General features: G+C 49.5%; 1 protein-coding gene across 1 annotated transcript in view; it reads left to right on the top strand.

Annotated features, from left to right (window-relative positions):
- Nucleotides 1-19,200, top strand: part of ATM (ATM serine/threonine kinase) — a 237,502-nt gene that overhangs the window by 116,911 nt on the left and 101,391 nt on the right. The window contains exons 28-30 of the mRNA XM_069759148.1: nt 4,649-4,775; nt 5,316-5,515; nt 5,704-5,881. Of these exons, the coding sequence (XP_069615249.1) occupies nt 4,649-4,775; nt 5,316-5,515; nt 5,704-5,881 (505 nt within the window). The remainder of the gene's footprint in view (nt 1-4,648; nt 4,776-5,315; nt 5,516-5,703; nt 5,882-19,200) is intronic.

The following is a 19,200-nucleotide window of genomic DNA, read 5'->3' on the forward strand; positions in this document are numbered from 1 at the left end:
GAGCTTCCCCCAGAGGCAGCGGATCTGGCCAATCAGATCGCTTTGGCCAGAGACTATTTGGCGCACGCTTCTCTGGATGCGGCTAACTGCTCTGCGCTTACGACCTCAACTGCCGTTTCTATTAGGCGAGCATTGTGGCTCAGGGAATGGCGTGCGGACTCTGCCTCCAAGAAATCCCTAACCAGAAGAAAGCTCCTTACCAGAGTGGCCATTTGTTCGGAGTGAAGCTGGATCAGCTTTTCTCTGACGCCATAGGTGGAAAGAGTAAATTCCTCCCCCATCAGAAGATTAAGCGGCCCTTTCGTCGCCTGCAACAGACTCGCTTCCGGTCCTTTCGCAGCAATTTTGGTTGCTCATCCATGGCCAACTCTTCTCGATTGGGGCCCTCCCCTCATGGGGACAGAGGTCCCCAGGTTTCGTATAAGACCAACCAGTCATGGAAGAGCCGACCTAAGCAGTCCAGATCTAAGGGATCCAGGTCCCTTAGATTCTCGTCTAAATGACTCGTGGCAGATCCGGTCGATGCCGGCAGAGTAGGCGGCTGTCTACTCCGGTTTCGTTATGCCTGGCTCTGTCTTTCACGACGATTGGGTCAGGAATCTGGTGTCCTCTGGATACAAAATGGACATGACGGCCGCCATGACCTTCGTGAACACCCTGGGGGCAGTGGTGAGGCCGAAAGGAAATGTTCCTCTCAGACAGCGAAGCGCAGGAACTTATGGTGAGGGCGGGCAGAAAATTCTATTTTGCACTATCGGGGCATGGTTGTGTTGCCTTACCTAGACGACCTTCTAATCAAGGGACCGTCCTTCCATGCCTGCGCGGAGTGAGTACGTATCACTATGGATGTCTTTCTCACCTGGGCAGGATGATAAACTTAAGCAAGTCCTTCCCTGTTCCAGCTCAGCAGTTATCCTTTTTAGGCATGACCCTGGACACTTCCCGAGGGTTGGTGATTCTCCCTTGAGACAAGGTCTAGGACCTTCAACAGGGAATCCTGCCACTTTGTTGGCCTTATCCTCAATCCATCCGCTTCAGCATGGGGGTCCTGGGCAAGATGGTGGCAACAATGGAAGCGCTTCCCTTTGCCCAGCTACACTTCTGCCCTCTGCAGCATGCGCTTCTGGCAGCTTGGGACAGGAACCCGTTTCCCCTCGACCGACTATGCTGTTTGTCCCCGCAGGTCAAGCAGGCACTATGGTGGTGAATGTTGCAATCCTCCCTCGTCCAAGGATAATCCTTTCTCCCAGTTCATTGGCTGATGGTCACTACCGACGCCAGCCTCCTCGGCTGGGGAGCAGTCTTCCGTCACCTCACTGCTCAGGGGCGTTGGTCACCTCGGGAATCGCGTCTTCTGATCAACGTCCTGGAGATTTGGGCGATCTGGCTGTCCCTGCGACGTTTCTATCCTCTTCTGGCAGGTCGCCCCATCTGAGTTCAATCGGACAATATATCAACCATCAGGGGGGCACCCGCAGTAGGGTGGCAATGCTCAAGGTGGAACACATCCACCGCTGGGCAGAGAGAAACCACTCCGCCATCTCTGCAGTTCACATTCCAGGGGTGGAAAACTGGGTGGCACACTTCCTCAGCCGTCAGAGCCTTGCCTCGAGAGAGTGGTCACTTCATCCGGAGGTATTCCAACAGATTTGTCATCGCTGGTGGACTCCGGACGGGATCCGAAAGCTGTCGGGAATGATGCACTGGTTCTTCCGTGGCATCCGTTTTGTCTTCCGTACGTGTTTTCCACACTTCTGTTACTTCCGATGATCATCAGGAAGATCAAGGAGGGGGTCCTTGTGATCCTGGTCACTCCAGACTAGCCACGCCGGGCGTTGTGCACAGAGTTGGTACAACTTGTCGTCGACGTCCCCTGGTGACTACTGGATCGTCTGGATCGACTTACTCTCCCAGGGTCCAATTTGCCACCAGAACTCAGGGGCGCCGTGTTTAATGGCATTGCCATTGAATCCTGGTCCTAACCCAAGCTGGGTTCTCCAAAGAGGTAGTGTCCACCATGATCAGCGCTCGGAAGCCTATATTGGTGCGCATCTATCACCGCACCTGGAAAACTTTTTCCGCATGGTGTAGAGACCGCGGTAGTCCTCCTCTTGTCTTATCCATTCCCATCATATTGGAGTTTCTCCAGTCTAGTCTGGACTCTGGTCTAGCACTTAGTTCTCTCAAAGGCCAGGTTTCCACCGTATCTGTTTTTTGTTCCAGCGCAGATTCGCTTTCAAGCCGCAAGTGAGGACTTTCATTCAGGGGGTCTCACATGTGCCTCCCTATAGCATGCCCTGGGACCTTAACTTGGTCCTGGGTGTTCTACAGGAGTCTGCTTTCGAACCACTGCGTGACATTTCGCTAACCCACCTTTGGCCGTGTGGTCTTCACAGGCTGCAAGCTTCTTTGAAGAGGTGGGTTTTCAGGTTTCTTTTGAAGGATCCAAAAGTAGTGGATAACCGGATGTGTTGGGGCACTGAATTCGAGAGGATGGGTGATATTCGGGAGAAGTCTTGGAGGCGATTGGGTGAGGAGCGAATAAGCGTAGAGGAGAGGAGGAGGTCTTGGGAGGACCGGAGGTTACGTGAGGGAAGATATTGAGAGATTAGTGTGGAAATATACAGAGGAGAAAGATTATGGATGGCTTTGTAGGTCAGTGTTAGTCATTTAAACTGGATACGCTGGGAAATTGGGAGCCAGTGAAGGGATTTGCAAAGAGGGGAAGCTGGAGTGTAGCGAGGAGAGAGATTAGAGGAGAGAAGGTTTTTCCACCAACATAGAAGAGGATTCTTTACTGTTAGGGCAGTGAGAATCTGGAATTGCTTGCCTGAGGAGGTGGTGATGGCGAACTCAGTCGAGGGGTTCAAGAGAGGCCTGGATGTCTTCCTGGAGCAGAACAATATTGTATCATACAATTATTAGGTTCTGTAGAAGGACGTAGATCTGGGTATTTATTATGATGGAATATAGGCTGAACTGGATGGACAAATGTCTTTTTTCGGCCTTACTAACTATGTTACTATGTTACTATTAATTAGTTAGGCAGCAGAGTTAAGGCTGGACTGGAGGGGTGCGAGAGTGTTGGAAGGTAGGCCACAGAGGAGTATGTTGCAGTAGTCCAGGCGGGAGATGATTAGGGCATGCACGAGCATTTTGGTAGAGTGTGGGTTGAGGAAAGGATGGATTCTGGAAATATTTTTGAGCTGGAGGTGGCGAGAGCTTGGATGTGCTGTTTGAAGGACATGGCAGAGTCAAGGGTTACTCCGAGGCAGCAGATTTTGGGACAGGGGAAAGTGTGATTTCATTTATTTAGATAGATAGATCAGATAGGGAAGATATGCGCGATGTAGGAAAGATAATGAGTTCAGATTTGACCACATTGAGCGTGAGGAAGCGAGAGGAGAAGGAGGATATGGCTGATAGACACTCTGGGATTCTGGAGAGCAGAGAGGTGACATCTGGGCCAGAGAGGTAGATCTGAGTGTCATCGGCATATGGATTGTACTGGAAGCCATAGGACCTTATGAGTTGTCCCAGGTTGCTTTCCTTGTCGCGGTGACGTCAATCAGGCGGGTTTCAGAGCTGGCTGCTCTGTCCTGTCGAGCTCCTTTTCTAATTTTCCACCAGGACAAGGTAATTCTCAGGCCATCCCCGTCCTTCTCACCCAAGGTAGTCTCCTCTTTTCACCTTAATGAGGACATTGTCTTGCCCTAGTTTTTGCCTGGCACAGGTACACCGGGTGGAGAGGGCTGTTCGCACTCTGGATTTGGTGAGGGCTTTCAGGAGGTACATCTCGTGGACAGCGTCCTTTCGTAAGTCAGACGCTTTATTCATTCTACCTGAGGGTCACAGGAAGGGACTCACAGCTTCAAAATCCACAATAGCCAGGTGGATATGCTCGGCTATTCAAGAGTCTTACCGTCTCGGGGGCAAGCATATCCGAGTGGAGATTAAGGTGCACTCCACTCGGTCGATGGGTGCATCTTGGAACATTTGGCACCAGGTGACGGCAAAACAGGTTTGCAAGGCTGCGACTTGGTCCAGTCAGCACACGTTCTCTAAGCACTAAAATGTTCATGCTCAGGCTTCTTCAGATGCGGGCCTGGGCAGGCAAATCTTGCAGGCAGCTGTAGTGCATCTATAGACATGGGGTTCGATCTGTTGTCGGTTCCCCACCCAGGGACTACTTTGGGAAGTCCCATGGTCCTGTGTCCCCCAATGAGGCAAAGAAGAAACATAGATTTTTGTGTGCTCACCATGAAATCCTTTTTTCCGAGCCACTCATTGGGGGACACAGCACCCACCCTATTGGCCTGATGGCTGTGTTTGTTCTTCAGCTTGACATGTACCCAGCATTTGATGGTTTTGATCTACTGCTTTGTCACTGAACTGGTTGGAGCTGGACGAGTTAATTTTTATGTATTCACTTAGGATCGGCCCTAGTGGCAGCAGCATACAGCCATGGTCCTGTGTCCCCAATGAGTGGCTCGGAGAAAAGGATTTTACAATGAGTACACAAAAATCCATGTTTTTTTATTTTATTTTTTTTTTATCTGTCTTTATCTGAGCCTGTAAAAGAAGTTTGTTTTGCTCACCCTTTAATTACTTGTGTACACCATTTCACAATGTTTTCTTTTATTTCTAGGGAACTGGATCCAGCTCCCAACCCCCCATACTTTCCTTCCTCCGTGATTAAAGCGACATTGAATTATATCAGCAGTTGCCACAAAAGCAAACAAAAAAGTCTTATATCCATTCTCTCTAAAACACCAGTGAGTATCTAACCTAAAACTAGATATTAGAGCTCAATGACTTTCTTTAGTGTAGTAAAAACCCTATAACAGTTGATAAAAAATTAAAAAGAAATCCCTCCACATTCACATAAAATAAGTGACCACACAGCTGCCTGCACTATGCCTCTTCTACTATTTTCTTCATAACTGATACAAGGCGAGCCCCATATTAATCTAATCATATGTGGTTTCCTTCTATAATATTCCTGTCTGTGATGATAATGAAATGACTGCTGAAAAGTCATCTCCACAGATAAAAATTATAACAAAATGGATTTGCCATTTTCGATGACAAAAATGTACAATTTTTTGGTCGCTTCATTGGGGGATGCAGGAGACCATAAGGTGTGCACTGCCGCCGCCCGGAGGCTGACGCTGAGAGTTAAAACTGAAAAAAATTTGTAAATTGAAAAATATTCTATAGCTGAAAAAATATTGATGATACATCCCTTTTAATTGATTTTTACAGATATTAATAGTGTGTTTTTAAATCTATAGCATTATGTCTTGTTTTTGCAGGATGCTTACCAAAAGATTTTGCTGTCCATATGCAAACAGGCTGCGGAAAGCAACAATATCCACAAAAAGCACCGTATTCTCATCATTTATCATCTGTTTGTTGATCTGGTGTTGGAGGAAATTAAAGATGGTTTGGGAGGAGCATGGGCCTTTGTCCTCAGAGATGTCATTTACACATTGATCCACCACATTAATAACAGGTACATTTTTTATTTTACATTTTTTTTCATAGAAAAAAAAACTGTTTTCTTTAGCCAGACATGTCAGGAGAAGGAAAAGGTTCCCACATGAGTCCTAAATGGATTTCTTGGTATTGTGAATAATGATCATGTTTCTTGTAAGGAAATTAAAATATTGAGTTGTGTGTAATTGTACTTTAATTTTTTAGAGCGGTTTGCCCTATAAACGACGTTTGCACGCGCAGTACTATGCTGTGTCTTGATCTTTTACATCGGGTCTGCAGAGCAGCAGTCGCTTACTGCAAGGACGCTCTTGAAAGCCACCTGCACGTCATTGTGGGAAGTCTCATCCCTTTGGCGAACTGTCAGACCGAAATCCAACAACAGGTAAAAGCTGTTCCATAAATCCCAATGGTGCATTTGTGTTATTTCTAGCCTTTTCTAGAGGCATTCCCATCTTAGTAAGTGATGACATATTACTAGGATATGACGTCACTTAATTAATCAGTGTAATTTCCCCAAACTTTGCATAAATCAGTAGTTCAGATAAATATAAGAAGCTTTGTAATATATCTTATCAGAAAAATCGACTTTTTTCACCACTTAACCACTTCTTCAATCCCATGTCTTCTGAACTCCGAGTCCTCTTTAACCGTGAAAAACAGCTAAAATCCATCTTGGTCAGAAACTGGCAGCTATCCGCCTTACTGAGGGATCAGATTACAGTTGTCTATTGAAGTCTGGGGAGGGAGAAGAGTAAAAGACAGACACACAGATTGTGACCCTGATTAATCATGGCTGACATTTTGCATGCCAGTCTTAAGGTACCGTCACACTAAGCGACGCTGCAGCGATACCGACAACGATCTGGATCGCTGCAGCGTCGCTGTGTGGTCGCTGGAGAGCTGTCACACAGACAGCTCTCCAGCGACCAACGATCCCGAGGTCCCCGGTAACCAGGGTAAACATCGGGTTACTAAGCGCAGGGCCGCGCTTAGTAACCCAATGTTTACCCTGGTTACCATCCTAAAAAGTAAAAAAACAAACGCTACATACTTACCTACCGCTGTCTGTGACGTCACCGCTCTGCTTTCCGGCCGCTGTGCTCACAGCCAGACCAGAGAAGCAGAGCGCCGAGGACAGACAGCGGTAGGTAAGTATGTAGAGGTTGTTTTTTTTACTTTAACGATGGTAACCAGGGTAAACATCGGGTTACTAAGTGCGGCCCTGCGCTTAGTTACCCGATGTTTACCCTGGTTACCAGCGAAGACATCGCTGAATCGGTGTCACACACGCCGATTCAGCGATGTCTACAGGGAGTCCAGCGACCAAATAAAGTTCTGGACTTTCTTCCCCGACCAGCGACAGCACAGCAGGGGCCTGATCGCTGCTGCCTGTCACACTGGACGATATCGCTAGCGAGGACGCTGCAACGTCACGGATCGCTAGCGATATCGTCTAGTGTGACGGTACCTTTAATAAAGTATACATTAAAGTAAGATGCACCAAGTTCATTAAGGCTGGATTCACATTGCATTAATGGCAATGCGCTGATAGCATCCGTTACATGGCGGCACTAACGCTATGTAACGGATGCATTAGCGCACCCATTAACTGCCATTATGTAGCGCATCGCTAACGCATGTCATAATCGGCATGCGTTAGAGATGTGCCGTCATTCTGTGACGGACCCTCGGACGCAGTCTGCAGCATTTTCGGGTCCGTCACCGCTAGCACAGATAGAGCATCTGCCCTAGCGCGATCGCATAATCGCGATCTTTTTTCGGCACCTGCGTTAACGCGGTCCGTTTAACATATGCGTTGAACGACTGCACTAACGCAATGTGAACCTAGCCTAATAGGGGTGTACCTCTCAATAAAATTATTATTATTATTTTTATAGCGCCAACATATTCCGCAACACTTTACATTTTAGAGGGGACTTATATGGACAATAAAAGGCATTAACCCCTTCCCGACCCATGACGCCACGTAGGCGTCATGAAAGTCGGTGCCATTCCGACCCATGACGCCTATGCGGCGTCATGGAAAGATCGCGTCCCTGCAGATCGGGTGAAAGGGTTAACTCCCATTTCACCCGATCTGCAGGGACAGGGGGAGTGGTAGTTTAGCCCAGGGGGGGTGGCTTCACCCCCTCGTGGCTACGATCGCTCTGATTGGCAGTTTCACTTTCAACAGCCAATCAGAGCGATTTGTAATATTTCACCTATTATAATGGGTGAAATATTACAATCCAGCCATGGCCGATGCTGAAATATCATCGGCCATGGCTGGAAATACTAGTGTGCCCCCACCCCACCCCACCGATCGCCCCCCCAGCCCTCCGATCTGGCCGGTACACTGCTCCGGCTCCCCTCCGTCCAGTGCTCCGCTCCCCCCCGTGCTCTTGTCCGCTCCCCCCGTGCTCCAATCACCCCCCCGTGCTCCAATCACCCCCCCTGCACTCCGATCCACCCCCCCCGGTGCTCCGTTCCACCCCCCCGTGCTCCATTCCAGCCCCCCCGTGCTCCGTTCCACGCCCCCCGTGCTCCGTTCCACCCCTCCCGCACTCCGATTCCCCCCCCCCCCCCGTGCTCCGATTCCCCCCCCCGTGGTCCCCCCCCACCCCATCATACTTACCGATCCAGCCGGGGTCCCGACCGTCTTCTCCCTGGGCGCCGCCATCTTCCAAAATGGCGGGCGCATGCGCAGTGCGCCCGCCGAATCTGCCGGCCGGCAGATTCGTTCCAAAGTGCATTTTGATCACTGAGATAGATTATATCTCAGTGATCAAAATAAAAAAAATAATAAATGACCCCCCCCCCCTTTGTCACCCCCATAGGTAGGGACAATAAAAAAATAAAGAAATTTTTTTTTTCCACTAATGTTAGAATAGGGTTAGGGTTAGGGGTAGGGTTAGGGCTAGGGGTAGGGTTAGGGCTAGGGTTAGGGTTTCGGTATGTGCACACGTATTCTGGTCCTCTGCGGATTTTTCCGCTGCGGATTTGATAAATCCGCAGTGCTAAACCGCTGCGGATTTATGGCGGATTTACCGCGGTTTTTCTGCGCATTTCACTGCGGTTTTACAACTGCGATTTTCTATTTCAGCAGTTGTAAAACCGCTGCGGAATCCACACAAAGAAGTGACATGCTGCGGAATGTAAACCGCTGCGTTTCCGTGCAGTTTTTCCGCAGCATGTGTACAGCGATTTTTGTTTCCCGTAGGTTTACATTGAACTGTAAACTCATGGGAAACTGCTGCGGATCCGCAGCGTTTTCCGCAGCGTGTGCACATACCTTTAGAATTAGGCTATGTGCACACGGTGCGGATTGGCCGCTGCGGATCCGCAGCAGTGTTCCATCAGGTTTACAGTACCATGTAAACATATGAAAAACCAAATCCGCTGTGCCCATGGTGCGGAAAATACCGCGCGGAAACGCTGCGTTGTATTTTCCGCAGCATGTCAATTCTTTGTGCGGATTCCGCAGCGAATTACACCTGTTCCTCAATAGGAATCCGCAGGTGAAATCCGCACAAAAAACACTGGAAATCCGCGGAAAATCCGCAGGTAAAACGCAGTGCCTTTTACCCGCGGATTTTTCAAAAATGGTGCGAAAATATCTCACACGAATCCGCAACGTGGGCACATAGCCTTAGGGTTAGGGTTGGAATTAGGGTTGTGGTTATGGTTAGGGGTGTGTTGCGGTTAGGGTTGTGTTTAGGGTTATGGCTACAGTTGGGATTAGGGTTAGGGGTGTGGGGGGGTTAGTGTTGGAGGTAGAATTGAGGGGTTACCACTGTTTAGGCACATCAGGGGACTCCAAACGCAACATGGCGCCACCATTGATTCCAGCCAATCTCGTATTCAAAAAGTCAAATGGTGCTCCCTCACTTCCGAGCCCTGACGTGTGCCCAAACAGTGGTTTACCCCCACATATGGGGTACCAGCATACTCAGGACAAACTGCGCAACAATTACTGGGGTCCAATTTCTCCTGTTACCCTTGTGAATCAAAAAAAATGCTTGCTAAAACATAATTTTTGAGGAAAGATAAATGATTTTTTATTTTCACGGCTCTGCGTTGTAAACGTCTGTGAAGCACTTGGGGGTTCAAAGTGCTCACCACATATCTAGATAAGTTCCTTGGGGGGTCTAATTTCTAAAATGGGGTCACTTGTGGGGGTTTCTACTGTTTAGGCACACCAGGGGCTCTGCAAACGCAACGTGACACCCGCAGACCATTCCATCAAAGTCTGCATTTCAAAAGTCACTACTTCCCTTCTGAGCCCCGACGTGTGCCCAAACAGTGGTTTACCCCCACTCATGGGGTATCAGCGTACTCAGGAGAAACTGGACAACAACTTTTGGGGTCCAATTTCTCCTGTAACCCTTGGGAAAATAAAAAATTCTGGGCTAAATAATTATTTTTGAGGAAAGAAAACGTATTTATTATTTTCACGGCTCTGCATTATAAACTTCTATGAAGCACTTGGGGGTTCAAAGTGCTCACCACACATCTAGATAAGTTCCTTTCGGGGTCTAGTTTCCAAAATGGGGTCACTTGTGGGGGGTTTCTACTGTTTAGGCACATCAGGGGCTCTGCAAACGCAACGTGACGCCCGCAGAGCATTCCATCAAAGTCTGCAGTTCAATACGTCACTACTTCAATTCCAAGCCCCGGCATGTGCCCAAACAGTGGTTTACCCCCACACATGGGGTATCACCGTACTCAGGAGAAACTGGACAACAAATATTGGGGTCAAATTTCTCCTGTTACCCTTGGGAAAATTAAAAAATTCTGGGCTAAATAATTATTTTTGAGGAAAGAAAACGTATTTATTATTTTCACGGCTCTGCATTATAAACTTCTATGAAGCGCTTGGGGGTTCAAAGTGCTCACCACACATCTAGATAAGTTCCTTTCGGGGTCTAGTTTCCAAAATGCGGTCACTTGTGGGGGGTTTCTACTGTTAAGCCACATCAGGGGCTCTGCAAACGCAACGTGACGCCCACAGAGCATTCCATCAAAGTCTGCATTTCAAAACGTCACTACTTCACTTCCGAGCCTCGGCATGTGCCCAAACAGTGGTTTACCCCCACATATGGGGTATCAGCGTACTCAGGAGAAACTGGACAACAACTTTTGGGGTCCAATTTCTTCTGTAACCCTTGGGAAAATAAAAAATTCTGGGCTAAATAATTATTTTTGAGGAAAGAAAACGTATTTATTATTTTCACGGCTCTGCATTATAAACTTCTATGAAGCACTTGGGGGTTCAAAGTGCTCACCACACATCTAGATAAGTTCCTTTGGGGGTCTAGTTTCCAAAATGGGGTCACTTGTGGGGGGTTTCTACTGTTAAGCCACATCAGGGGCTCTGCAAGCGCAACGTGACGCCCACAGAGCATTCCATCAAAGTCTGCATTTCAAAACGTCACTACTTCACTTCCGAGCCCCGGCATGTGCCCAAACAGTGATTTACCCCCACATATGGGGTATCATCGTACTCAGGAGAAACTGGACAACAACTTTTGGGGTCAAATTTCTCCTGTTACCCTTGGGAAAATAAAAAATTGCAGGCTAAAAGATCATTTTTGAGAAAATAATTTTTTTTTTTTTTTTCATGGCTCTGCGTTATAAACTTCTGTGAAGCACTTGGGGGTTCAAAGTCCTCACCACACATCTAGATTAGTTCCTTTGGGGGTCTAGTTTCCAAAATGGTGTCATTTCTGGGGGATCTCCAATGTTTAGGCACACAGGGGCTCTGCAAACGTGACATGGTGTCCGCTAATGATTGGAGCTAATTTTCCATTTAAAAAGCCAAATGGCGTGCCATCCCTTCCGAGCCCTGCCGTGCGCCCAAACAGTGGTTTACCCCCACATATGGGGTATCTGCGTACTCAAGACAAACAGGACAACAATATTTGGGGTCCAATTTCTCCTATTATCCTTGGCAAAATAGGAAATTCCAGGCTAAAAAATCATTTTTGAGGAAACAAAAATTATTTTTTATTTTCATGGCTCTGCGTTATAAACTTCTGTGAAGCACCTGGGGGTTTAAAGTGCTCACTAGGCATCTAAATAAGTTCCTTGGGGGGTCTAGTTTCCAAAATGGGGTCACTTGTGGGGGAGCGCCAATGTTTAGGCACACAGGAGCTCTCCAAACGCGACATGGTGTCCGCTAACGATGGAAATAATTTTTCATTCAAAAAGTCAAATGGCGCTCCTTCCCTTCCGAGCCTTACCATGTGCCCAAACAGTGGTTTACCCCCTCATGTGAGGTATTGGTGTACTCAGGAGAAATTGCCCAACACATTTTAGGATCCATTTTATCCTGTTGCCCATGTGAAAATGAAAAAATTGAGGCTAAAAGAATTTTTTTGTGAAAAAAAAGTACTTTTTTGTTTTTACGGATTAATTTGTGAAGCACCTGGGGGTTCAAAGTGCTCACTATGCATCTAGATAAGTTCCTTGGGGCGTCTAGTTTCCAAAATGGGGTCACTTGTGGGGGAGCTCCAATTTTTAGGCACACGGGGGCTCTCCAAACGTGACATGGTGTCCGCTAAAGAGTGGAGCCAATTTTTGATTCAAAAAGTCAAATGGCGCTCCTTCCCTTCCAAGCCCTGCCGTGTGCCCAAACAGTGGTTTACCCCCACATATGAGGTATCAGCGTACTCAGGACAAATTGGACAACAACTTTCGTGGTTCAGTTTCTCCTTTTACCATTGGGAAAATAAAAAAATTGTTGCTAAAAGATAATTTTTGTGACTAAAAAGTTAAATGTTCATTTTTTCCTTCCATGTTGCTTCTGCTGCTGTGAAGCACCTGAAGGGTTAATAAACTTCTTGAATGTGGTTGTGAGTACCTTGAGGGGTGCAGTTTTTAGAATGGTGTCACTTTTGGGTATTTTCAGCCATATAGACCCCTCAAACTGACTTCAAATGTGAGGTGGTCCCTAAAAAAAATGGTTTTGTAAATTTCGTTGTAAAAATGACAAATCGCTGGTCAAATTTTAACCCTTATAACTTCCTAACAAAAAAAAATTTTGTTTCCAAAATTGTGCTGATGTAAAGTAAACATGTGGGAAATGTTATTTATTAACTATTTTGTGTCACATATCTCTCTGGTTTAACAGAATAAAAATTCAAAATGTGAAAATTGCGAAATTTTCAAAATTTTCGCCAAATTTCCGTTTTTATCACAAATAAACGCAGAATTTATTGACCTAAATTTACCACTAACATGAAGCCCAATATGTCACGAAAAAACAATCTCAGAACCGCTAGGATCCGTTGAAGCGTTCCTGAGTTATTACCTCATAAAGGGACACTGGTCAGAATTGCAAAAAACGGCAAGGTCTTTAAGGTCAAAATAGGCTGGGTCATGAAGGGGTTAAAAAATAACAATAATCACATAAATCCAACAGATACCAAGAGTATCTTGTGGCTGCCATGCAGAAACATAAAAAAACAGGGGCTTTTGTGGCGTAAATGATGATGAATTTGTCAGCTGTGCTCAACCACACACTCTCCCCCCAAATCTTCTCGCTCTTTTCAAAAAGTTGGTGGAACTGGCATAAAAATGCTGAAAGACACAATTTTTGCTCAAGTATGAGTTGTCCAAATATTTTCAGTTTTACACTAGAATCCTGGCAAAAACTGCTTGATGAATCAATACCTGTGTTGCTTTCTAGTAAGTGTTTATTTCATCCTATTATAATGTTCATATATTCACTGCTCGTTAATGCTGTTTATTGTCCTCCATGGCATGGGTCCCCAACTCCAGTTCTCAAGGCCCACCAACAGGTCATGTTTTCAGGATTTCCTTTGCATTGCACAGGTGATGCAATTATTACCTGGGCAAGACTAAGGAAATCCTGAAAACATGACATGTTGGTGGGCCTTGAGGACTGGAGTTGGGGACCCCTGCTCCATGGTGTCACTGCTGCTGAACATGTGCAACATAGATAAATGAGAGCCGGATTCCCTCACTTCTGTGTGTGCTGTGTATGGGAGACATCAGATATAAGAGCGTCTTCTCCCACCAGCTCAGAGACAACTAGAATTAGCAATGTAACGTTCTGACATGTTGTGAAAAGAACCTGGTTAGAAAGCAATTATTACGCTCTCACGGTTAGAATTGACCGCAATGTACTTAACAGAATAAAAAGAAAACATTCAGAACCGGGAATGTCCGTACACATACAGCCAACAGCAATTAACACTTTTTATGTTTCATTTCTCCTTCGCCTCATTGTGGGACACAGGACCATGGGTTATGCTGCTGTCACTAGGAGGCTGACACTAAGCTGAGACAAAAAAAAGGTTAGCTCCTCCCCTGCAGTGTACACCCTCATGCTGGCTTCCAGAGACCCAGTTCAAGCTTAGTGTCCGTAGGAGGCACACTGATTTTTGATCTCACGATTTTTTCCTTTTTAACTTTGCTATTCCGGACGAAGGGGGCGACGGATTCTTTCAAGGTCCGATCTCCCCCGAAACAGCAACAGGCGAGCACGGGAGTTTCACCTCACCGTATCCTCTCCTGCGACGCGGGAGCCACTGCCTGAGCTGACCTTTTTTGGGCGACGGTCTTTTCCCTAAAAGGGCGCCGATCTCCCCACTTTATACAGACGAGCACTGGTGTTTTACCTCCAGTATCCTCCTCTGCAGCCAGGCTTTTTATTGCCGGACATCTGCCCTGTCCATCAGGTTTTACCCTCGGCTGTACAGAGGCTCTATTTCCGTGGCGTCCGTGCAGACCACACTGCATCACCAATGCTCTGCGTGATTCAGGTGGTGGACGGTTCCTCTCCACCCCCCTGTCTGGGGCTGGTGGATAGAGGCTTCCCAACCCCTGCACCGTCTCTGCCATCCCAAGGCACCTCTCACCTCCTCGGGGTAAGTGTCTCGTGGGGGATGGGGGGGGGTCGCCGGTTTTGCGGTCCGGAGGGCTCCTCCTGGGTAGCGCACATCGTGGGCTGAAGCATTCCCCGTTTTTTGGCACTTTGCGGCCGCGCGCCGGACCGAAGCCGCAAATTTAGTCCCCGGCTTCGGCCTAGCCGCTGGACGCTGCCGATAGGCTCCGCCCCCCCTTCGCGTCATCGGCGGCGCCGCCCCCCGGTCCTGGCGCTTCTCGCAGCCTCCGAGATCTCTCTCCTGATCTCGGCGGCCATCTTGGTCCCTCACTGCACGCCGCAGCTCAGCTCTGCCGCAGCGTCTAGGTGTCACAGCGCCCACGTGCAGCCGGTTTCATCTCAGGCAACACAGTTTTCCTTCTCAGGACAACAGGACACAGGACCAGGGTAAGGAGACCTCGTCAGCCTCTCCTCTGCGGCGTCGCCCTCTGCTTCCCCACATTATAGACCCTGTGATCTATTTTTTTGCATTAGAATCATGTCCCAGTCAAGGTCCAAAAAATCCTCTAAGGTGCATACGACCTTTTTTTCTGCGTGTACCACCTGCCAGGCCCCACTTCCTAGGCCTCAAAGTTCTCCCCTCTGCTCTGCCTGCGATGCCCCATGTGCCCAGGAGCCCTCCACCGCCACCGACTCCGGCGTACCTAGTCCCCCCGGTGGGTCGCCTCACTTTCACAGTCCGTGGATTTTTTAGCCAACGCCATCAAATCCATTCAAAATCCTCCCGGGGAACGGGGCAATCCGTTACAGGTGTTAAGAGATCCCTCCATAGCAGGGGAATCGTCGGCCAGCAGGGGCCGCTCTCCCCATAAAGAGGCACGGTCATCCAGAAAACGGATTCGCACTACCTCTCCTGAGCGCTCACCTCGCCACTCAGACTCTGGCAGCTCCACCTCTCGCTCACCCTCTTTGGGGGCTCGCAGCGTTCACGACTCTGAACATGAGTCCGAGGTATCATTGGACCCGGAGGCTCCGGAGTTCAGAGCTACGGTTGACTCCCTCATTGTAGCAGTCAATCACGCGCTTAAGGTGGATGATGACTCTAATTCCGCTCCGGAACACGCGGTCTCTTTTACCAGAATCAAGCGTTCCCACAAAACTTTTGCCTCTCGCCCAGCTTTTCTGGATATAGTCAGGCGACACAGGGAGCGTCCAGATAAGCGTTTCTCGGGTAAAAAGGACCTGGTATCGAAGTATCCCTTCTCAGCAGACCTTGTGAAAGACTGGACGGATCCCCCTATAGTAGATCCTCCGGTCTCGCGCCTGGTTTCTAAAACGCTTCTTTCAGTCCCGGACGGCGCTTCAATTAAGAGTCCCACTGAACGCCAGCTAGACTCTCTAGCTCGCTCAGTGTATGAGGCCTCAGGCTCTTCCCTGTCCCCCTCCTTCGCCGCGGCTTGGGTGACCAAGGCAATGGTTTCCTGGGCGGATGCTCTAGCGAAATCCATTCATGAACAGGACCTCCCGTCTGAGATGGCGGACCTGGCTAAGCAGTTAGCCATGGCTAGTGATTATGTGATGTACGCATCCCTCGACGCGGCGAATTGCGCAGCATCGGCGGCTTCTAACGCCATCGCTATCAGAAGGCCTCTTTGGCTCAGAGAGTGGCGCGCAGATTCCTCCTCTAAAAAAATCTCTGATCTCTCTCCCTTTTCAAAGCGGGCGCCTTTTCGGCGAAAAGCTTGACCAGCTTATTTCCGACGCCACAGGGGGAAAGAGCAAGTTCCTTCCCCAACAGAGGCCCAAGGCGGCTTTCCAGCGCCAGCCTTACTTTCGCTTTCGGCCTTTTCGTACCAGCCCAGCCTGGTCCAATCCTACCGGTCTTCCCAGATCGGACCGATCCGCTCGCACAGACAGAGACGCTCGCCCCTCCTTCAGGCCGAATCCTTCCTGGCGCGGAAAACCGAGGCAGCCCAGAGCCCGAGGTTCCAGACCCCCCAGATTCCCGTCTCAATGACTCGGGAACGGCGCCAGTCGATACCATCAGAGTAGGCGGACGTCTACTCCTTTTTCAGCAAGCCTGGCTCTCCGTCGTTCACGACGAATGGGTCAGGGATCTGGTATCGTCTGGCTACAAAATAGAGTTCTCCTCTCCTCCTCCAACTCGGTTTTTCCCCTCTCGTCTCCCCAGTTCGGGAGCTCAGTCTCGCACCCTCCTTTGCGCCATTCACGCTCTCCGCCAGAGCGGGGTCATTGTTCCGGTCCCGGAACACGAGAGGTTCAAAGGTTTCTACTCAAACCTCTTCGTCGTGCCAAAGAAGGACGGAAAAGTGCGCCCCATTTTGGATCTGAAACTCCTGAACAAGTGCGTAAGAGTCCGGCACTTCAGGATGGAATCGCTCAGATCGGTCATCTCTTCGATGGAAAGAGGGGAATTCTTGGCCTCGATAGACATCAAGGATGCCTATCTTCACATCCCGATTTTCCCGCCTCATCAGAGGTTCCTCCGCTTTGCCGTTCTGGAGGACCACTTCCAGTTCACGGCCTTACCCTTCGGTCTTGCCACGGCGCCCAGGGTATTCACCAAGGTCATGGCGGCTGTCATGGCCATCCTTCATTCTCGAGGAGTCGTCGTGTTACCTTACTTAGACGATCTCCTCATAAAGGGCCCGTCTTTTCAAGCCTGCGAGTCAAGCGTCCACATTACCCTGGATTCTCTTTCGCGCCTGGGTTGGTTGATCAACTTGGACAAGTCCTCTCCCGTTCCTGCCCGTCGGATCTCCTTTCTGGGAATGATCCTGGACACTTCGAGGGGGCTGGTCTTTCTTCCTCGGTCCAAGGTCCAAGCGCTTCAACAAAGAGCCCGAACGCTATGCCATCCTCGTCCGCGAACCATTTGGTTCGCCATGAAGATCCTGGGAAAGATGGTTGCAGCAATCGAAGCGGTTCCTTTTGCTCAATTCCATCTCCGTCCCTTGCAACAGGCTTTGCTGGACAACTGGGACAGGAGTCTCTCATCTCTCGACCGCCCTTGCCCCCTGTCCCCGCGGGTCAGACAATCTCTCGTATGGTGGACCATGGGCCCATATCGCTTCTCCAGGGGAAGTCCTTCCTCCCGATCCGCTGGTTAGTGGTAACCACCGATGCCAGTCTTCTCGGTTGGGGGGCGGTGTTTCTTCACCACTCTGCCCAGGGCCGTTGGACAGTTCGGGAATCCAGACTCCCCATCAACATCCTGGAGATTCGTGCTATCAGACTGGCACTGAGTCGCTTTCACGCCCTGCTCGCGGGTCACCCAATACGAGTCCAATCGGACAACGTCACGGCGGTGGCTTACATCAACCACCAGGGGGGTACCCGCAGCAGGGCGGCGATGTAGGAAGTCTCTCTCATCCTTCGTTGGGCCGAAACCAACCATTCCATCATCTCTGCAGTGCACATTCCGGGAGTCGAGAACTGGGCGGCGGACTTCCTGAGCCGCCAGGGCCTTGCCTCGGGGGAGTGGGAACTCCACCCAGAGGTATTTCATCAGATCTGTCTTCGCTGGGGGACCCCGGACGTGGATCTGATGGCGTCCAGATTGAACGCCAAGGTCCACAACTTCATTGCACGTTCTCGGGATCCCCAGGCCATAGGAATAGACGCGCTGATTTCTTCGTGGCATCAGTTTCAGCTCCCATACGTGTTTCCTCCCCTTCCCTTACTGCCGAAGGTGATCCGAAAGATCAAGAAGGAGGGAGTTCCGGTCATTCTGGTCGCCCCAGACTGGCCTCGTCGCGCTTGGTACGCGGAACTCATTCAGCTCGTAGCCGACGTTCCCTTGCGGTTACCAGACCGCCCAGACCTGCTTCGCCAAGGTCCGATCTACCACCAGAGCTCAGGGGCCCTACGTTTAACGGCGTGGCTGTTGAAACCTGGATTCTAACTCGTGCCGGTTTCTCTCAGCAGGTCATTCCCACCATGTTAAGTGCTCGCAAGGCGTCTTCCGCCTCTATTTACCACCGCGTCTGGAAATCTTTCTTCTCATGGTGCAGGCTCAGAGGGCACCCTCCGCTCGCTTTCTCTATCCCGTGCATCCTGAATTTCCTTCAGTCTGGTCTGGACTCCGGCTTGGCCCTGAGTTCCCTCAAAGGTCAGATCTCAGCATTATCCGTGCTGTTCCAGCGTAGGATCGCCGCCAACCTTCAGGTCAAGACCTTCATTCAGGGAGTCTCCCATGTGGTTCCCACCTACAGGATGCCGTTAGAGACCTGGGATCTCAACTTGGTCCTGGGGGTTCTTCAGGAACCTCCGTTCGAACCCCTTCAAGACGTTCCGCTCTCTGTCCTCTCATGGAAGGTTGCCTTCCTGGTTGCGGTGACGTCCATCAGAAGGGTTTCAGAGCTCGCCGCTTTATCCTGCCGGGCACCTTTCCTTGCCTTTCATCAGGACAAAGTAGTCCTACGTCCTTCCCCGGCGTTTCTTCCGAAGGTGGTCTCATCTTTTCACCTTAACGAGGACATCATTCTTCCTTCCTTTTGCCCGCAGCCCAAACATAGGGTCGAGAAGGCTCTCCATACTCTGGACGTGGTACGGGCCCTCAGGAGGTACATTTCCAGAACGGCTCATTTCAGAAAATCGGACGCCCTTTTCGTACTCCCGGAGGGTCACAGAAAGGGTTTGGCTGCGTCTAAATCCACGATAGCCAGATGGATCCGATCCGCTATCCAGGAATCCTATCGGGTCAGGGGCAGTCCTATCCCGGCGGGGATTAGAGCTCATTCCACTCGGTCGATGGGTGCTTCCTGGGCCATCCGGCACCAGGCAACAGCGGAGCAGGTTTGCAAGGCCGCAACGTGGTCCAGCCTGCA

This window comes from Ranitomeya imitator, chromosome 3, assembly GCF_032444005.1.
Source record: "Ranitomeya imitator isolate aRanImi1 chromosome 3, aRanImi1.pri, whole genome shotgun sequence".
Classification (NCBI taxonomy): Eukaryota; Metazoa; Chordata; class Amphibia; order Anura; family Dendrobatidae; genus Ranitomeya; species Ranitomeya imitator.